The following is a 19,489-nucleotide window of genomic DNA, read 5'->3' on the forward strand; positions in this document are numbered from 1 at the left end:
CCGTCCCATACTGTTGACTTATATAAGGGAGTTCTCTGCCCATGAGCTTGTCTACCAAAAGAGATGATTTAGCTAAGTTCATAGCTTCTGCATTTGACAAGTTCGTAGGCAGGGAATGGTCAAATACAGAAGCCATCTCTAACCAGTCCAATTTCATATAAACCAAGATGTCAGATAAGTATCTTTGTTGATCAGCATAAATTGGTTTTTAGAATGAAAAATAATTGAAGAGTCGCCATAGGTATTTTAATATTGTTTACGGCTAGGGTAAAATAAGTACCCCGTCTGCAGAGTTCAACGTATCTTTAAAACTTAACTTGACTCTGATGATGTGACACAAAAATTGTGATATACCTAAATGTTGTCGTTAAATACTTTCTAATAGAGTGGTAATTGATATGATAATAAACTTAAGTGGATAATTATTGCTTTTGCAATTTAAAAGCAGAGTATATTGAGATTAAAGAAACCGCTAAAATTTTATATAAAGTCAATATTTCAAGTCTGATCAATGCAAAAGTATTGACGAAGTTTTAGAAGAATAAGGTAAAATCTTTTCTCAATTTAATTTATTTATACGAAGTCGTCTGACAGTTCAATTAGAGTTATTTTAGGAAGAAATATATTTAGTAAAATTTTCTTTTTATAATCAAATTATTCAATTTCGGCTTTGCTTTTATAGAAACATCGGAAAGATTTATGTTCACTTTCACAATAAATATATAAAATATTATTGTCTTGATTGCATACTATTAACATTCAAATGAATTTATTGCAAATTTCAAATAAATTCAAATTCATTGTCTATTCAATAGGAAATGTTAAGACAAAAAGGTAATTTCCGGATTTAGCCACAAATAATTTTATATCATCTTTAACAATTTTTTTATTTGTAATGAAATTTCATGATTTTAAGAGGAACGATATATGTGTAATATATATATATGCGTTGGTCCCAATGTTAAAATAATGATTGGAAATTGCCATAATGGAGTATTATAACTTTTTTAGTTAATACCAAAAGATATTAATTCTGTCGCTTTTCAATCTTAAGAGTAAAACACTCTTCTAAGTTAATTAGTGAAAACAATTACTTCATCAACAAAATACTTGATTAACCGGACAACAATAATCATTAAACAAAAATGATAAATTTTTAAATTTTTTTATGAATAACTTAGACAAAAACTCAAATATGAGTAAAAATAAGTTGTTATTTAGAATTTTTTTTTAAATGTTTCTGGGTAATAAATAAATCAATGTATTTAAATTGCAAGATGATAATCTCTGAAAGTTTTACGACGCAAACGATGTAAATTTTGACGCTGCCAAAGACAAGAGATCTTTGCTATCAATACTAACAGAAAAATTGAACTCCTATTATTTATGGAATAATTCTAAAAACTTGCTTGCATGATATAGTAATATTACGTATCAATATTTTTATATTTTAGTACGTGATAGAATTCAAAAATATTTCACGTATGGAATATAAGAAGATATACAGGGTTATCAATTTTGTGGTTTCAAAATTGAGCGTCAGTTATTAAGATAATAATTAAGATTTGAATCAAACTTTTATTTCAGCATATTTCTTCAATTTAGCCATTAAAATTATTATACAAAATCATTTTAATATCCTCCACATGACATCTTATAGTACTGAATACTCTTGAGATCTTCTTGGATAATAAGTCGAATCATAGCCGTCAATAGCTCGGTTATAACTTGTTCGATAAGATGTTTTACATTGTCCACAGTTTGAGAATTGTCCTGGCAAACATTATATATTGCTATAACCCCAAAAAAAGAAACGTCCACTGTGACAATCCACTGATTTTGGTGGGAAACTTAGACCACCAAGATGTGCAATCACAATTACAAGAAATTATTCACACAAAACAAATGAAAATAATACAATTATTACTTAAGTACTATAAGTCATCGGACTTATGCTTGTGGCACAATTATTTTAATATCAAATATCTTCCGCATTCATACCAGCAATTTTATTCCAAACAAAAATTCATGAACATGTGATTGTACCGATCAAAGTTGACGATACAAGTCGTACATTTTCATTTTCGAAAAAGTACTTGCCTCTTACTCTTGAATTTTTATGGATACAATGGGATTTTGACAGTTACTTAAAGAGTTCTACTGCCCCAAAAAGGGACAATTCACTATATGAAACAGTTCACCGAAAAAAAAAACAAATTTCAGAATGTGTCTAACACAGAATCATAATATTCTAAGTAATGACAGCAGAAAGGATGAAACGTTATTAGATCTGCCGTGACATTGAAGAACTGAGAAAGTTGCCAAGTTTGATTTGGCATAGAAGTTCCTCAAAATTTCTTTAAATATTTTATGTGCATTCTCTTAACAGATTAGCATTACTATAGAAAGTTTCAACTTTAGTTGTCAAATGCATTTTTAATGCATTACAATACAATGAATATCGTATTGATGAGAATTGTATTGGATCGAATAAATCAAGAATAAATCCAACTGTTCCTAACAACTTCCATCTGTTTTCGATATTTTTTTAAATTGGAATTACATCACTCTTTAGTAAAGAAGACGTTGATAACTAAAATCGCTTTGGTCTAGCATCAACAACAACCGATAAACTAACAACAGGTTTAGGTAAGCAAATATTTGGTCCTCAAAAGTCTTCTATTGACTATTAGAGGCTATTAGTTGCTTCTAACATGGAATATGGGTTAATCCATCTCATTTTGAAAGTTGTTTTATGACTAGTTAGTTAGTAAGTTAGTTGTGGTGAAGGTAGGATGAGTCCTTCTCAATTAGCTGAAAAAGCCGTTTTTAATTCACAAAAACCTCATAATAGTGGGTGGTAGAGAGAACGTCAAACTAGAACAAGCCAGAGGCATTTATAAAGGCATAAATCTGGCTAATGCTAATGCTAGAGGTATCGCCGAGTGAAACGAAGAAGGAGGCCCCTAGAAACTTAAACCTAGTTCTGGCCAGACTTGGACAAAGATACATCAAGTGTTCAGGTGTCCTTTCTTCGAGAGCTGGAGACATGACTGCAAGAGGTACCAGAGTATAGGCCTAGTCTAGCTTCATGCCACCCTATGGACCAGTGTTCTATAAAGACAGATATTAACTTAGATAACTGTGATTTGTTTTTGTGTATTAAGTTAGAGGTTCTATGTTTGGAATAGATTGGCCAAGTAGCACTTGACCTGGCTGCTGAGGCGGCAAAAAATGTTCATAGATCAACCTCTGACCGTAGCTGATGATCGTGTTTTGGTGTATCAAAAATAGTTTTTGCTGGTCTATTATTATAATTATCGTATTTTTTTTGCTGGGTTGGAACATTAGCTGTGCGTGACATTGCGGCCATTGATGAACTATTATATCCTATTAAACTATTAACAAAGACAATATTTTGAATTAAATAAAAGTAACTGTTACCCACGTTTCGAAGTTTATTTGATTTCTTGTTCAGGACGGAGTATTATGACAACTCAATAATAATGTAATAATACTAGGCGCTGAGAAAGAAGTCAAACACTCTGCAAAACGTCGGTCATATTTATTTAGATATCTACATTATAATAAAAACAGAAATAAAAACTAATTTATTAACCTTTATTTTCTATTCACATCAACGTTTTTTTCACTAATTACAAATAATTAAAAAAAGTGAACTCACAACTACTCTAAATGAAGTATGTATATATATTATTTTCAAATTAATTTGTGTTCACACATATCTTTATCCTTCGAAAGGTCAATATAATGATTATATATATTTTTTAGTTTTTTTCTTTTCTGCAATGTTAACAAAATTAATGACTTGTACTTCTCAAACTCTAGCAAAAATTAAGTAAAAAAGCAAGGCTTCCTAAAACAAATGCATTTGTTATATCAGTTCCATGAATGTCATATACTTGTACTTATAGTTTTTAAAGAGATAACTACTGGATATGGCTAATTTAACTCATTTAAAGCGGTAAAAAATTAAAAAAAAATTATTTTGGAAATTCCGGTTAGTCACAGTAAGTCACCAAATAGAGTATTTGACTTTTTAAGACGTATTACTGGCTTTTGTTTAATCTTCCAAACCAAATCGTTTATGCAAATCGATGTTGCAATTTATATTTTTTTTAGTTAAAACTAAATTAGCCCACGTTTTTTAGGCTCTCCGATGGACTCAAAGCACAACTGCTTGCGTATTTATTACGGCAGCGGTTGTTGATTGCAGTGAGCAAAAACTCAATCGTCTTTGGAGATTGAAAAAAGCTCGAATCGTTGCAAAGCCAACAACCTTGGCTAAAATTCAAAACTTGGCTTTTGTCAAACGCAAACTAAACCTCAGCCGGGCAAGTCGAGCCAAGTCAAGTCTTTCATGAAATCGGAAAAAAGAAAGCAAAGTGTGAGAAATGTAAGTTACGTGAACACAAAAGTCAACAACAACAACAATTTTAACAATAAAAATAAGCCAACAACCGGCCAACAATCTGGCAACATTCAAGCAACAACAACAACAACAACAACAACAACAACAACAACACAACAACAATAATAAAAATTTTATATGAAAAATGTGCACAAAACAGAAAATTGGTACAAAATTGCCACAAAATTGTTAACAATGAAAATTATTTTTTTTTTTTACAACAAAGAAAATGTTTGAAAATTATAAAAAAATAAAAATAAAGTAATTATTAAACAAAATAAATTAAAAAAAAATTATGAAGCATTAAAAAAATTGTACAACTTAACACTTTTTGAACTTGTGCGGGTAAACAAAGCGTGGCAATTGTGAACGATTTTCATTTTTTTCTCCATACTTTCTGTGTTATTTGCGGAAAAAGAAAGTTTTTCTTCAAAGGAGAGCAGCTGTGTTATAGGCGCGATATTTTCATATTTTCATAAAAAGAAAAAATGTTGAAATATTTCCAAACTCAAATTAAATTACGTAAAACCGAGATGCGGTAAGAGCAATGATTTTACAATTTATGTGCTCAACGCCGTTTCCTTCAACACTCCAACAATCATTAGCGGTTAAACTATAATTTTTGATAAACAAACTTGAACTTGATGATGATATTGAATAACGAGTATTGAAAGTATTATTGACCGGCCTCAAGTTGCGCCCACAGTCAACGACAGTCAACAGCTTACGTTGGGTGCGCTCTAAGCTCTAAGCAATACGAAACCGTCTCAGTTTTATGCGTTGCGGTATTTTGTGATTCATTTGCGGTGGCTAAACAAAATCACGTCCTCACATAACATAAAATTTAAGACTCAACTTATTACAAAAGTAACCAGTTGAGAACTGAACTCGTAGCACATCAACCAACCATTGCAAGCGCAATAACGAGTGCGACATTTAAAATTCACGACACGTACTTTATAGTACATTTCGTTGTTTCCGTCTCCGGTATGGCTTAACCAACTTAAAACTGTCTCCCTGCACTGAACACATCCTTCTAAGTATTTGCTTTTAAGTGTTGTTGGCTCGTGTATGTGTGTATGTCTTGTTGTGATATTCTTGCGTGTTTTAAATACTTCATCACACAATCGCACTAATCGTAAAAAAGTATATCCCATGTTTCAAGTACTACCTTAGTTCGTGTTAAGCTACATTCCTAGTGCTCAATGCAGTATAAAATTCCTATACATCCTGCAGGTTACGACTTCTCTCCAGTCGGTTTTGTTACTTTTCCACCTGCTGCCAATGTTCCACTCATGTTGCTGATGTTGCTGATGTTGCTGATGTACGGATGTTGCTGATGCTAATATAGTTCCATTTGCTGTTGCTGGTTAATGTTTTTCATTTCTCGTGCAATTGCTGTCATTTGCCAAATTAGCTGCAATGCGTGTGCAACAGTGACTATAACTGCAACTGCAACTGCAACAATAATAGTAGCAGCAGCAGCAGCAACAGTAACAGCAGTTGTAGCACTTAAAATGGTATAACTTCAATGTTAGTCGTACTGTAGGATACTTCCATAGTTCTATGGTTGGGTTTTCATTTTGGAGTAGTGAACTCGGTTATGTTTCGTTTGTAATACTCGTAAAATGTCAAAAATTACCTTAAGGACTGAATGTGCGTGCCTTAAAGTCCTCAAGTTCGCTTCTATATTTCTGTTGTTTCATATAATTGCAGCAATTCGAAGGACATTTTATTGAGAACAATTTTACTTAAAATTTTACTTGGGTATTTGTTCCAATGAAAGTAGTGCAATTCATATATTAATGCTTAAATTATAATAATAATATAAAATAATCGTAAAATGTGCAGATGTAATATTAAAGTTTTCGCAATGGTGATTATTCTTACTGGGATAAGAATTTCAATGATATTAAAAATTCAAAGCAAAAAAAACTATATAACCTTTTTAACAGAAATGCACATATATAAATAAGAAATATGAATTAGTCAAATACAAAATATACAAAATACAAAATATGAATATAAAAAATTAATATACGAAATGGACAATATATAAATCCGATTTATTTTTAAATATTTTTTAATTTGTTTAAACATATTCTGCATAAAGAGTATTCAGAATTATTAAAAGAACTCAAAAACAATCATCAGTTAGTCTAAATATTTATTATCGTCTTCAAAATAAGCTCAATCGACTTCAATGGTTGTCCCAATTCTTCATATATATTTCGTAGACTGATTAACGTACACGCTGTAACTTCATAGTGAATAGTTTTATAATATAATTTATACATTTTATAAAACAAATTCTAAAACAACAACCATATTATAAATTCTTCCCTTCAAAGTAAGCCAGATCAACTACAGCGGTTCTCCCAATCTTCCATGCATTTTTTTTACGGTGATACATTTATAGACTTTAACTCTTCAGAGTATATTTTTGTGGTTGAATCAGATTGAGACACCTGTGGTTGAATCAGATCGAAACACCTTCCCCAAAGTAGTAGTTTTAGCTTCGACGACAAAAAAAAGTTGAAGGGTCCATCACACGGTCAAGTTGGTATGGTAATTGCCTGTGACGTAATCAGGATTGTGTTAAGGAATGAGATATATTAATCAAATATTATTTTAACAGTATTTTTATAGTTCTATAAATAAATTATATCCAGATTCATCAGCAGTATAGTTTGTATACTATACGCATATTATATACACATTCTTTGAATGTGAAACTTTGTTATATGTTGACTGCGTTATATTCCTATGTCGATTGAAATATTTGGACTATTAAGCAAGTAGTTTATACAAAATACACAAGGAGTATTTCAAAGCAAATATAAGTTCTTTAAAAAATTATTTTAAACTGAGCTATAGAATATAAGTATTTGGTGATTGTGTACATGCATTGTTAAGATTCGTTTTTATTGAATTTCTGTAAACCACTCTTAGTATTCACCTGGTTTAACACTTTCATCTTTTCGAAATTATGGATTTGGTAATGAAAGTAGTCCTATCAAAGGACTATCATTAAAACATAATAACAATAGTTGGTAAAAATATTAATTTTTTGAAGTTTCTTTATTTTGGACTATTACTTATTGTTATTGGGGTCTGGTATTATTGACTTTTTCATGTTATTGGCAAATGAGTTTGGTACTTATGCATCTTATCGAAAATGCCCATTGTTTTGTTTTAGACTCATTTATTCTTCTTGTCGCTGTTGTTGTAGATTTTTAAATTCGAATGGTAATAATCCTTTCATACCTTCCAAGTGTCAGATATCGGTTCAAAGAATATTGTTTTAAAATATGTTTGCTGTTTTTTTACATTTACTCTTTTACGATAATAGGATTTTGAGGTTTAAGGAGGTCTTCATGTTCTTACGGAGCAAGTGTTTTGGGTCTAAAAAGTGCATTGCGAGTAATGAGTTATTCGTATATAGAGTTTGTGTCAGATTTACTGCAATTCTACATTATTGTTGTTGATCAATACAGCCAATACAGTATTGGTTGATTAACAAATACAGCCTGGTTGTTAGTAAAAATTTCTTATGATCATTCTTATTTTGTTTAGGTTAGGTCTCACTTTCACTTTTAGAAAAATTTTGTTAGCTTATCTTCATTTAGCTTATCTTCAAAGAGTGCAATATATAGTAGTCATTGGTATGTGTAACATCAGAGCACTGTTAGCTATCGCATTGTTGATATAAAAAATTACTCGGAAAGTGATTTAGTTTATCTATTATTGAAAGATGAAAAACGATTTTCTAATAATGAATTGAAAAGTATAGTAAAGGCTCTATGATGCATCAGAAAAGAAGACATACACAAAGATTTGAGAGTCAAGAGTATCAAAGACAGACAGTTAAAATTGTTCGATTCTGTGAAAGCGCACACTAGTTCAGAATTGCACTTTCTCAAATGAAATGCTAGATATATTCCGTCGGGAAGATATGGTGGGTTTCAAAGTGCACTCTTAAAAAATCATTTTAATGACTTATTATGAGAATTTAACAGATCTCTTATTACAGTAAATCATCTAAATGGTCACGGGCAGTATTGAGTAAATGTGCTTTAGATCAAACTTGTGTTTGATCAAGCAGAGAAGAAAAAGACCATAACGTTTACAATTATATGCTGTCCATTCAGTTCATCACCTTTTTGTCATATTTCTGACAGAAGAATATGTTCACGCTGAAAAATTATTGTCCTTTATTGACAATAAACTTATTCAGATGATTTTTGACTTCCTCATTTGAAGCACAGATTTTACTTCAGAAAACTGTTGTAGATACCAGAATTTATAATCAAAAGGTGTTATATCTGGAGAATAAAGTATTTGGAGCTGTATATTTCATATACTATATATTTAAAATAGATAAAATGGACATCATAGCGAAATTTCTACATTTATAACTATGATTATTATTGTAATACTAATACTAATAAGTACTAATAGCAATAAAAATTGATTTTAACGCGAAATTCTTTAGTTGGCAATTCTCTAGTTAGCAGGGTGTAACTGAATGTCTTTGTCAGATATTTTAACCTATCCTACTAAAAACACTATTGCTAAACACTATTGCTTTAAAGATAATGCAAAAAAAGCAAAAGTTAGCTTACAAACCACTTTTAGTATTATAAGTTATGCACTAATTAATCGAATAGGATTTGTGTAGAGATTTGAATTTGGGAATGTAGGATTTTGATGAACATACGAATCTTAGAATAGAGTGTTAGAGATTTGAATTTGGGAAGTGTAGAGATTTGAATTTGGGAAAGTATATTTTTGATGAACATACGAATATTAGAATAGATTGTGTAGAGATTTGAATTTAGGAAAGTAAGATTTTGATGAACATACGAATATTAGAATAGATTGTGTAGAGATTTGAATTTAGGAAAGTAAGATTTTGATGAACATACGAATATTAGAATATCACGAATTTGAAAGTAATTGTATTAACAAATCAAATATTTTAATTACTCTTAACATTTATTCTAAATGTAAATAATGTCAAAAAGTCTTGTAAGGAAATTTACAATAAGAATCTTAACATGTTTGATTAATGTTATATTTTTTAAAAAGAGTTTTTGATTAGTAGTGATAATTAAATTTCAATTAATTTTTTTTTAATATTTTGGCTGACCATTCAGCTGCTTCGAGAAATTCTAAATATTCACTAACAGTGGTCTTTAAGAATATTCGCAGATTTTATAAGTGCATATATAACTGTTCGACTACATGCGGCAGGGTTTGAAACTTTGAACCTAACAAATAGAAAACAATGACTTGACGGTCATTGTCGTCAATGACCGAAGCTGCACATAATTTTCGTTCTTTTTGTTACTTTTTTCTGATTTTTTATAAAGAAACACTTAAATCAGTTGTCCTTAAACATAATTGGTTTTAAAAATTAAATATATCATATTACTTCTTTATAATTTCTGACTACAGCATAAATTTTTATTAATACAAAAAAGAATAAAAACCTAGTACTGGACTAATTCGTTTCTCAAATCGCATACCACGTGAAATGTCAACATAATTTGAATAATTTAAAAAATAATTCCGCACTCAACATAAACCGACTTTGCATATCCTTGCCATTTGTCTTCCATTTATACGCGGTTGCATCCCGACGAGGATATGCCTGCGTCGATTTATAAAATTTGCATGTTGTGACACTGCATAATCAGAAAAATTAAATTCGCAATAAAAGAAGACAAATAATAACCGAAAGGAATGCAAATAATATAAAATGCAACTGACAAACTTGCGATATTTGCTAAGCAAGTAGCGATCACGTGAGAATTGCTCCACTCGCACAATATAAAAAATCTTAATATTTATCTGCAAACATCTCGAACCCAGAGGATTTGAATAAGAATAATAAGAAAAATGTAATCTTTCTTTATTTCAGCATTTCAGGAAGAAAGCGGAGTTGAGTTCGAACGAAGGATAAGAAAATAACAGATTCGAGTTAATATTGCGACAAAGTGAGTATTTGCCAGGATAAAAGCGAGGAGCAGCGGAAACTTATGTGCACAACACATTAGGAACGCAACGTGGCTGACTTTTCCGCTTATGAATTGCTGACGCGCTTAAATGTGACATTTTGAGAATTGCCAACTTGAAATTGTGAATTGCTTTGGCGCGTGTTAGTAAAGCGACGCAGGAGCAGCAACAATCAGGACAAACACGCGTCCAACTAGACTAGACTCGACTACAAATGTCGGATTGCCTGGGATAATTTAAAGTCAAGTGTTGTTGCATTTTAACAATTCCCTCTTTACCACCTCCTGATTCTTGTTTACCGAATGCACCAATACTCTACACTCAAGCAAAAATGTTAGTCAGAATAACGCAACAATTTGCCATTCTAATTATAACAATTTCGGTGTACGTGGCGGGCATACGAAATGGAGGCACCACAAATGAAATGTCACCGAACTCCTATTACGAAAGGTGAGTACAGCCAGAAAATTCATTAGGGAATAACAATTTGTTTAAGTTTAATAAGAAAACTTATGTTTAAGAAATGGTAATGGAAGAAATAAAATTGGTATAGGATTGGAAGTAGTACTTTTTATAAAAGACGTACTACAAATAACTAAAATAATACAAAAATATTGAAAAATGTATTAATCATCAAGGGTATTAAGTACTTTAAATATATTTATACTTCATAAATACTATAAATGCTACTATAATATATACTATAACTATTTTTAAAGTATTTTAAAATGATTAAAAATATTAAAAAGTTTTGAAAATTTGAAAATTGTGCTGAAATAAGATTGATATAAACTCTCACCAATAAAAAATGTATTAAATTTTATTGTATACAACATTTAAACATAATTTTTTGCGGAATGAAGTCCAAGTTTTTAATTCAATAAAGTAAACGTAAAACCATTATCTATTTTCCGTATATAAATTTGTACTTATTTCTGTGATCCACGATTATTCACATTTTGTGGTCTTCCTTTACCAGTCGCTAACGCAGCCTTCGAATAATTTCTTTAGAAATAATAATCGCAAATCCGAATATTCGAAGAGTTCGGGCTTCGGATACTTTGCTGCGATCCGATTAATCAAATAATTAATTAGCTTCGATTTTTAAAATATCCGAACAATATGAACACCACTAATATATATCACATCATCCTTGATGAAGCGTTAAAATATTGTAAAGTTATCGGCCTTTGAATTTGTTTAACAGCATGACCTCACATCTCACTCGTATAAGTGCTTTGAATAAGCTAGTTCATACCACTAAACTTAGTGCTACCAACGTGAATAAAGAAATTTTTTTCAGATATTTTCAAAAATGACCTTTTAAGTTATAAATATCTAAATATCCGATATCTTTTGAATTAAATACTTTAATATAGCATCTTGATCAAAAAGTTTCAGAAATATCTTCAGAACATCGAAACTAAAATTTTATTCCTGATAATTGAAACTATCCACGTCAAAGTAATCTTTATTGACTGTAATTCACTTTTCTGTCAGTAAAATTGCAAAAGATTTGATCCAATTCTCGAAACATGTCTCATAATCGAATTTTTGCATAGCCATCAGACCCATTTGAATTTTTTTATTATATCTTCTTGCCTGCTAAAAGCACTATAGTGTGGGTGTATTATTATGGTATAAAATCCAAGTTGTTTGCTCACAAAATCAGTCTTTTGTGACAAATTGCTTCAAGCAAACGTCTTATAACGCTTAAATAATAATCAATTTAGATTGTTCAAGTTTTCGGTAAGAATTTTTGATATACTACACCGTTGTTATCCATGAAAATCGTAAGCAAAATCCTCTTTTTTGACTTGAAACAATGTGGTTTTTCTAATCTTGTCTTATCCGATGATGCCTGTGTTGACTCATGAACCAACATCTCATATCCAATAATTAATCGTTTCAAGAATATTGGATTGGATTCAGTCATTGAAATCATAAGTTTCGTAATGTCAACGCTATTTCATTTTTATATGAAGCGATAGTCCTTCGGTATCAACTTTACTAAGACACTTCTAAGGAGCAAATTTTTAAACAAAATACTTTGAACAAATCTATAAGCAATGTTTATATCTTGCGTCATTTCTTCTATGACCAATTTGCAGTTCTCGGTTTATATTTCTTTGATTTTATCGATGTTGTCGTCGAGATTTGAAGCAGATGGCCTCACAGTGCAGTGCAACTTTTTGAATTTTCAAGCTATAGTCCTAAAATACGGAGAGTAATAGTGATAGTTCTAGTGATTAGTGTTACAATCTCTGCGTTAAAGCGTCAACCGGTGGTTATTCTCATAAACGACACCTGGCGATAATTCTAGAAAGTTTTTAATTGATTTTATATAATCTTTTTTTCGTTTAAATAGTATTTTAAAGATTGATTTTAATCTATTATATTTGAGTTCATCAAATTTATTTTATTCTTATTTTTCTAATAATTAATTGTTTTAATGACCAAAAGAAATTTTTTAAAAATAATTATTTCACGGGCTAATTGGTCAGTTTGAACCAATTGGACCAATTATCCCGTGAAATAATTATTTTTCTAAATAAATTAAATTAAATTAAATGAGAAGTTATTAAATCAAAATTTTTGTTTAACGCTTAAATACAACAAAAGAAATTATTTGTGAAATAGAAAACTTCGAATATTAAAATAATATAAATAAAGAATAAACTTAACTGTTGATGCTTTTGAATTTCGAAATAAGTTTTTACAATTTAAAATAAATTTTTTTTATTTATATGTTTCATTGCGTTTCTACTTTATGTCATTTATTTTATACAAATTTTTTACCAAATTAAGCTTAAATTATAAATTATTTCATTTTGCAGCTCTTTCAATATGCCAAACAATTTCATTACATCGCAGCCCCTTACGGAAAGTTCACATTCCATGAATGCTGCACGTCAAACAAATGAATTTCGTCCATCGCAAATAATAGAATTTACAACTTCGGACGCTATGGCGCCACACACCTACCCACCCAGCTATATTGGCTTAAATTATGCTGCATCAACAGCAAATATACAAACTGCTTATGATATGAACAAACAATTCACATTTCCTAGTGAGCAGCAACAGCAACACAGACAGGAAACATTAGCTCCAGCAGCAACAGCAATAACCGCAAATACTTACAACAAATATCAAACGGACGCTCAATCCTCAGTGCCAGCAACATTACAATCGATGCCAATTTTAAGCTATCGAGACCCTTATACCAATGAGAATTATCAATACACACCAACAACACCTCGAGAAGACGATTATTATCAATATCAACAGCAGCCTCAAGAATATACTGTACACTCAACGTTGTTAGTCGGTAGCAACAAACAGAACTACGAGCAATCAAATCGTGGACCTTATCAACGTCCTGGTCTTGTGTTCGATGAACAATTAAGTCCATCTTATGACCGTCCAATTTATGCACAACAAACGACGCAGCCATATCGACAACATCCAAATCAGCTACCCATGTACACAGGTAGACCTACTCCATTGACACAACGCCCAACGCATCAATATCATAAAAAACCCGAGCAGCAGAAATTGTCTTACGATTCGCATGATTACCCACCGCCAAGTTATTATCAATACCCACAAAAGCAACAACAGCAACAGAAGCAACAAAAGCAACAACAACAACGACCAATACATTTCCAATCTCCGCAACGACAAGATAATGCAAATTATGTGCCAACGTATGCAACATCCCCGCCATCATCAACGTCGTCATCTAATTATGCAAACAACTTTGGTAATTATTTGCAGGGCGAAAACTTTGCAGGAAATTATGTGCATCCTACCCCGCCAACGTATGCAGGAACATCAGCATTTGGCGCTGTAAGACCACCAAATTCATTTAACACACAAACGTCACCTAGCAACTATTATGGCTATCAAATAGGAGAAATACCCCCACAACAACAGCCGGGTCATAATTATCCTAACTATAGACCAACAGCTCCACAACCTCACTACCAACCCTACCCTCAACAGCCACCGCAACAAACAAATGGATTGGCTTCGTTAGCCTCGCTACTTACAACAACACAACAATACGCACCGCAATTCACGAATTTGTTGCTTGGCGGCGGCGGAGGCTCAACATCAGCAGGAAATCCACTGGGTTCACTCATAGGCGCCTTTACTGGTGCACCCGCAAATAGTTTTGCTGGAGGTGGCGGCAGTGGCTTAGCCACACGACCGCTTAACACGCAACTGATTAGAGCTCTTGAGAATATTGCACGCAATGATGATTTGCAGTGTGTGCCGAAGGTATTGTGCCAAATGATTGCCGGCCAAACGCAACGTGGACAATTGCCCAGTTTTGTTACATCTCCAGCAATCACAAAGTATGTGTAAGCAATAAAATTGAAGAGGATATAAAATGAAATGCAAGGGCTTTACTGGGTTATATCTATACGATTAGAATTTCATGATTAAAATTTAAAAAAGTTCAATTTAAATTTTTAAAAATATTTTGCAAAGAAATTCGCCCTATATAATTCTACTGAACTATCCTATTTTGAGTTCTAGAAAAATTCTCAATAATTATAAAATTATTATTTATATCACTTATTTTATATATTAATTATTTTATTTAAAATATATCCAAAAAAAAGAAATATTAATTTAATTCTCCGTATTTTACAGTTTCCTTGCCGGATTTCCTGCCTTCTCTCCAGCGCTTATCTATGGACGTGCGGCATTACTTGGCATAAGTGGCGGCGATAAGAGCTGTACGCGCACTTACGAGAAATGCCCAAAAAACGAGGTGAGTTTAAAAAAATGTACCATGAAAGCGAAACAAAAAAGTAAATAAAATCGATTAAACTCTCAAATAAAGAAAAACTAAAAATCAAAAAAAAATAAAAATAAATTATTAAACAAAACTGAATGATTATTTTCTTCAATTTATTTTTAGTATGAAATTCTTCATTATCTCAACAATCATCGTGGTGGCTTTTTCAAGTTCTTTAGCGAGCCGGAAGAACAACCTACAGTCACGGACACACAAACTAGTGGTGGCAGTACAGGCGGAGGAGGTTCTCTATTTAGCATTTTATCAGCGTTAGCCGGCAATCCTATTCCAACAACAACCACGACAACACCACGGCCAAGACCAAAACCCACAATGCCTACTTTGGATATTACAAGCGGCATAGGAAACTTCTTCACACAAGTTTTGTCTGATTATTTGGGTGGTGTGGAGTATCAACGACGTCGTCGGCGTAGATCTACTGATTTTGACTTACCAGTAGACAGTTCACAGGAAGAATCTTCAGATACCGACTTTGAGGATTTTCATGATGATGAAGATGAAGAGGATACACAAAGCGGTCCCGAAAGCGAGACAGAAATTGAAACACAGTTTGATGATGCCGAAGGAAGAATTTTACATAAAGAGATTTTAGGTTTGGACCAACCGAAATTCTTTCCGGAAGTTGATAGTCATACAGAAAATAATGATATAAAAAATATTATAGAAAAATATAATAATGAAAAAGCGGAAAGAAAATTAAAATTTCCAAGTGCCACAACCGAAAGACAATATGAGAATGTGCGAAAAGAAAAAAAATTGGGTGTAGAAACTGACGAGAAAAATGAAAATGATTATGATTCTAAGAAAATTGTATTTGACGACAGTGATAAGGATCAAATAACCGAGAATACACATATTACTAAAAACTATGGACATACTCGTAATGAGCGCATAATTTTCCCTGATCAGCACAAGAGAGAAATACGTATAGGTCGCATTATAAATCGTCCATCTTATGCTGGTAATTATAATAATTATGTACGCAGTCAGGATGATAATGACAAATTCGTCATATCTAATTCACATCGTCAGCCCTATTATCAAACAAGCACTTCACACTTGACAAAAGAGTCGTATGCATCTAGCCACTCCAGCAGCAGTAGTTCCTCATATAATACAAATTCCCTTTACCACCGCTATCCTAATCATAATTATGAAAATAGTAATTATAGTTATCTTAATGATAATTATGTGACGAATAATCGTTATGGTAGTAACTATCAGGGAATCAGAACTACACGTAGCCCTTACACAGCTACAACGACTAGCAAACGTGAGGATAATAAAAATATATATATCACAAATGGACAGGGTGTGACGGAATACTTTATAACGCCTGATGGTCGTAAAGTTTATCTCTAGGCCTTTTTGTATATAAGTCAATGTGTGTAATATATAAAATGTAAACTATTAGATAGGTAAATTATTAAACTAAGGTGTTGTAGACTAAACTCCAACTGTACATAAAACCCAACTTGCAAAATGATTATTAATAAATTATTTATTTGTACTAATAAAAAAATGTGTCGAATTTTAAGTTTAAAGTATATTGAAGAATATGAGGTGCTTCACTGCTTTTATTCCCCAATAATTTGTAAAAAAATCTATGGAATATTTATTACATACTTCATTGAATTGAAATTATGCTATAGGCGTTTGTCGTTGACTTATTACTTAATATAGTGACTGCTAACTATAAGGAATAATGCATTTATTTATTTCCAAGCCCAATCAAAGAACACTTGAAATCAATATTTATCTTTCAAGTTGAACTAACTGGTTAACATTGCCCTATTAACAGTTCTATGAACAGTACAGTCTTTTCTTTCCATTTTAATTACTCCCTCCTGTCCCTCAATATGTTAATGGTTAGGAACTTAGCAAATAGAGTCCTAGTAATTTTCAATGATAATTAGTAAGATATCTTGCCACATCTTTCGATTTTAGCGTTCTAAATACTACAAATAGCATAATTATTATTTATTTATTAAAAGCGTAAACGTCAAAATTGCCCAACAGCCGGTACTGCGACCAGAAGAGTCCTATTGTACCAATTTCACTATTGATTACACAAAGCTCTTTAAAGCTTTATGAACAAAATCTAGAACTGAATCTAGAGAAGAGCTCTTAATCTGCTGGGGTGACAGAAATTCCTTATGAAACAGGTTTCTTCTGAGCGTTATTAAAACTGGACAGTCACAAAGAATGTGCATGGTCGTTTCGTTATCTTCAAGGCATAATCTGCATTCTGAGTAAACAGATAATTATAGTTTATGAAGGTGATATTTTAGACCATAATGACCTGTAATAAAACCCGTCATCAACCTTAAATTACATTTTGAGAATTTAAGAATCTCTTTGTAGGAATACGGTGTTATCAGTGCTTTGCTCTCAAATAGAATGATATTCAAAAGACAAAGTATGCTAACTTCTATTAGCGTATTGCTTTTTTAATTACGTATATCTCAGTCTGCAGGACGTTACATGCATAATGGCATAACTGCCGAATCTGTATATCTCCGTAGTTAAAACTCATTCCAGTTCTATTCTAATGTTTCAGCCACCTGTTTGGATGGTAATTTCAAAATCACATGTTATAGAACCTGATTCTTTCTCTGAATAGGTTAAAAGTAGCAATTCTGGTATTAAAATTAAGCAATAGTATCATACAGTCTGTAGTTGGATTCAGACAAGTCCTGATGAAGCTAGGACCCCGTCAGTATAGGACTGTATGAAGGCATGTTAAAACTGACGTAGACTAATAAAGTGTGAAAAAATTACACTGCAAACAATTATACGATCTATATTTCACAGAGATTCTTGTACCGTCCTATGACCTTCTGAAAAATATTAAATTTTAAATTACTTAACTTAACGCACAGTTTCAACAATCTAATTCTAGTATTAAAATTCTAACTTAATGTCCTGTAGTGTTGTCATGTGTTGATAATTCAGATAAAAACTAATTAAAGTGCAACACCTCACCATAATATCTGATATCAGTACATTAAATATTATATATTTTCATAGGTTAAATTATTAAGAGAATATGCTAAGTATAAGATTATAAATTTTGGATCCGCTTTTGAGAACTTCAATGAGCTAAGTTTAATGACTTTAAATGGTAAAGTAAGTAACATCAACAGACGTTTTTTGATATATGTTAATTACTATACATAATTATAATAGATTACAATCTATATACTTGTATATTATGTACCATATGTTATATAAATTAAGTAAATTCGTTCAATTTGACCAATTGTGTACATGAACTAATTTACGATAAACTAATATCGTAAATAAAATAGTGCTTTAATAATTATTCGTAACATACTTCGAGGATTAGTTGAATAATAGTATTGCAACTGCTTGTGGCAATTGCTATTGTATATTTGTTAAAATTGATTATGTTACTATTATTAATTAATAACTTTTGAAAGTAAATTGAATTATTGAATTTTAATTTAATATTTTCACATATCTTAATAGAGTATCTACAACTATACTAAACCAAAATTAATTATACTAAATCGTAATCATTTTTATGTAAGTCTGTCTCAACTTAAAGAGCAATATAAAATCTACTGAACGTGCGGTTTATATCTTATTCGTAGAACTGAGCCTTCACTGAACTATACAACACATAAAGCTGAACATTAAAAATAAATTTCAATTTCAACAAGAATAAGAAATAATTAAAACATTTTGAATGCTAAACAGTATATTTCTTAGTTCAAAAAATTTTTTAATGTCCGAATAATGAAGAAAATATCGGTATAAAATTATTATGTTGCGTGAACATGTCTATTGTTCAGAGACTTACATAGGATATCTGTTAAAATTAAAGAAAATCTATTATTTGAAAAACAGACTTAAAAGATATAGAAACATTATTTATATAAGTTGACAATACCACACGATGTTACCATGCGAAATTTTATTCAAAAGTTTTTTATATTTTTCATTTCGCACCATATAAATCTAAAACAAAAATTTCAAAAAGAGTTGATAGTCGAACAAAAAACATATTGACGAATGGATCAACCACTGATATGTAGTATTGGATAGGAAATCGATAGGACTTCTATCCAATAATGTCATGAAGTTGACAATATAAATTTTGATTGTTTGATCATTTCTTTAAATCCCGGCAGTTTTTATAGAAAATGTAAATAAACAGTAACTGATATTAAAAAGTA

General features: G+C 31.2%; 1 protein-coding gene across 1 annotated transcript; it reads left to right on the plus strand.

Moving 5' to 3' along the window:
• The first annotated feature begins 4,277 nt into the window (after positions 1 to 4,277).
• Positions 4,278 to 16,777, plus strand: LOC119672908. The gene is made up of 5 exons (XM_038084074.1): positions 4,278 to 4,417; positions 10,359 to 10,903; positions 13,291 to 14,817; positions 15,119 to 15,239; positions 15,390 to 16,777. The coding sequence occupies exons 2-5, from the start codon at positions 10,785 to 10,787 to the stop codon at positions 16,647 to 16,649; spliced, it is 3,027 nt and encodes a 1,008-aa protein (XP_037940002.1). The 5' UTR covers positions 4,278 to 4,417; positions 10,359 to 10,784; the 3' UTR covers positions 16,650 to 16,777.
• Positions 16,778 to 19,489: the final 2,712 nt, after the last annotated feature.

The sequence above is a fragment of the Teleopsis dalmanni genome, chromosome 1, assembly GCF_002237135.1.
Source record: "Teleopsis dalmanni isolate 2A chromosome 1, ASM223713v2, whole genome shotgun sequence".
Classification (NCBI taxonomy): domain Eukaryota; kingdom Metazoa; phylum Arthropoda; class Insecta; order Diptera; family Diopsidae; genus Teleopsis; species Teleopsis dalmanni.

Excerpts from the sequence above, each read along its gene's own strand:
- LOC119672908 (XM_038084074.1), top strand. The coding sequence starts at position 10,785 with ATGTTAGTCAGAATAACGCAACAATTTGCCATTCTAATTATAACAATT. Across the intron at positions 14,818-15,118 it reads ACATCTCCAGCAATCACAAA|TTTCCTTGCCGGATTTCCTG; the intron begins GTATGTGTAAGC and ends CGTATTTTACAG. Across the intron at positions 15,240-15,389 it reads AGAAATGCCCAAAAAACGAG|TATGAAATTCTTCATTATCT; the intron begins GTGAGTTTAAAA and ends ATTTATTTTTAG.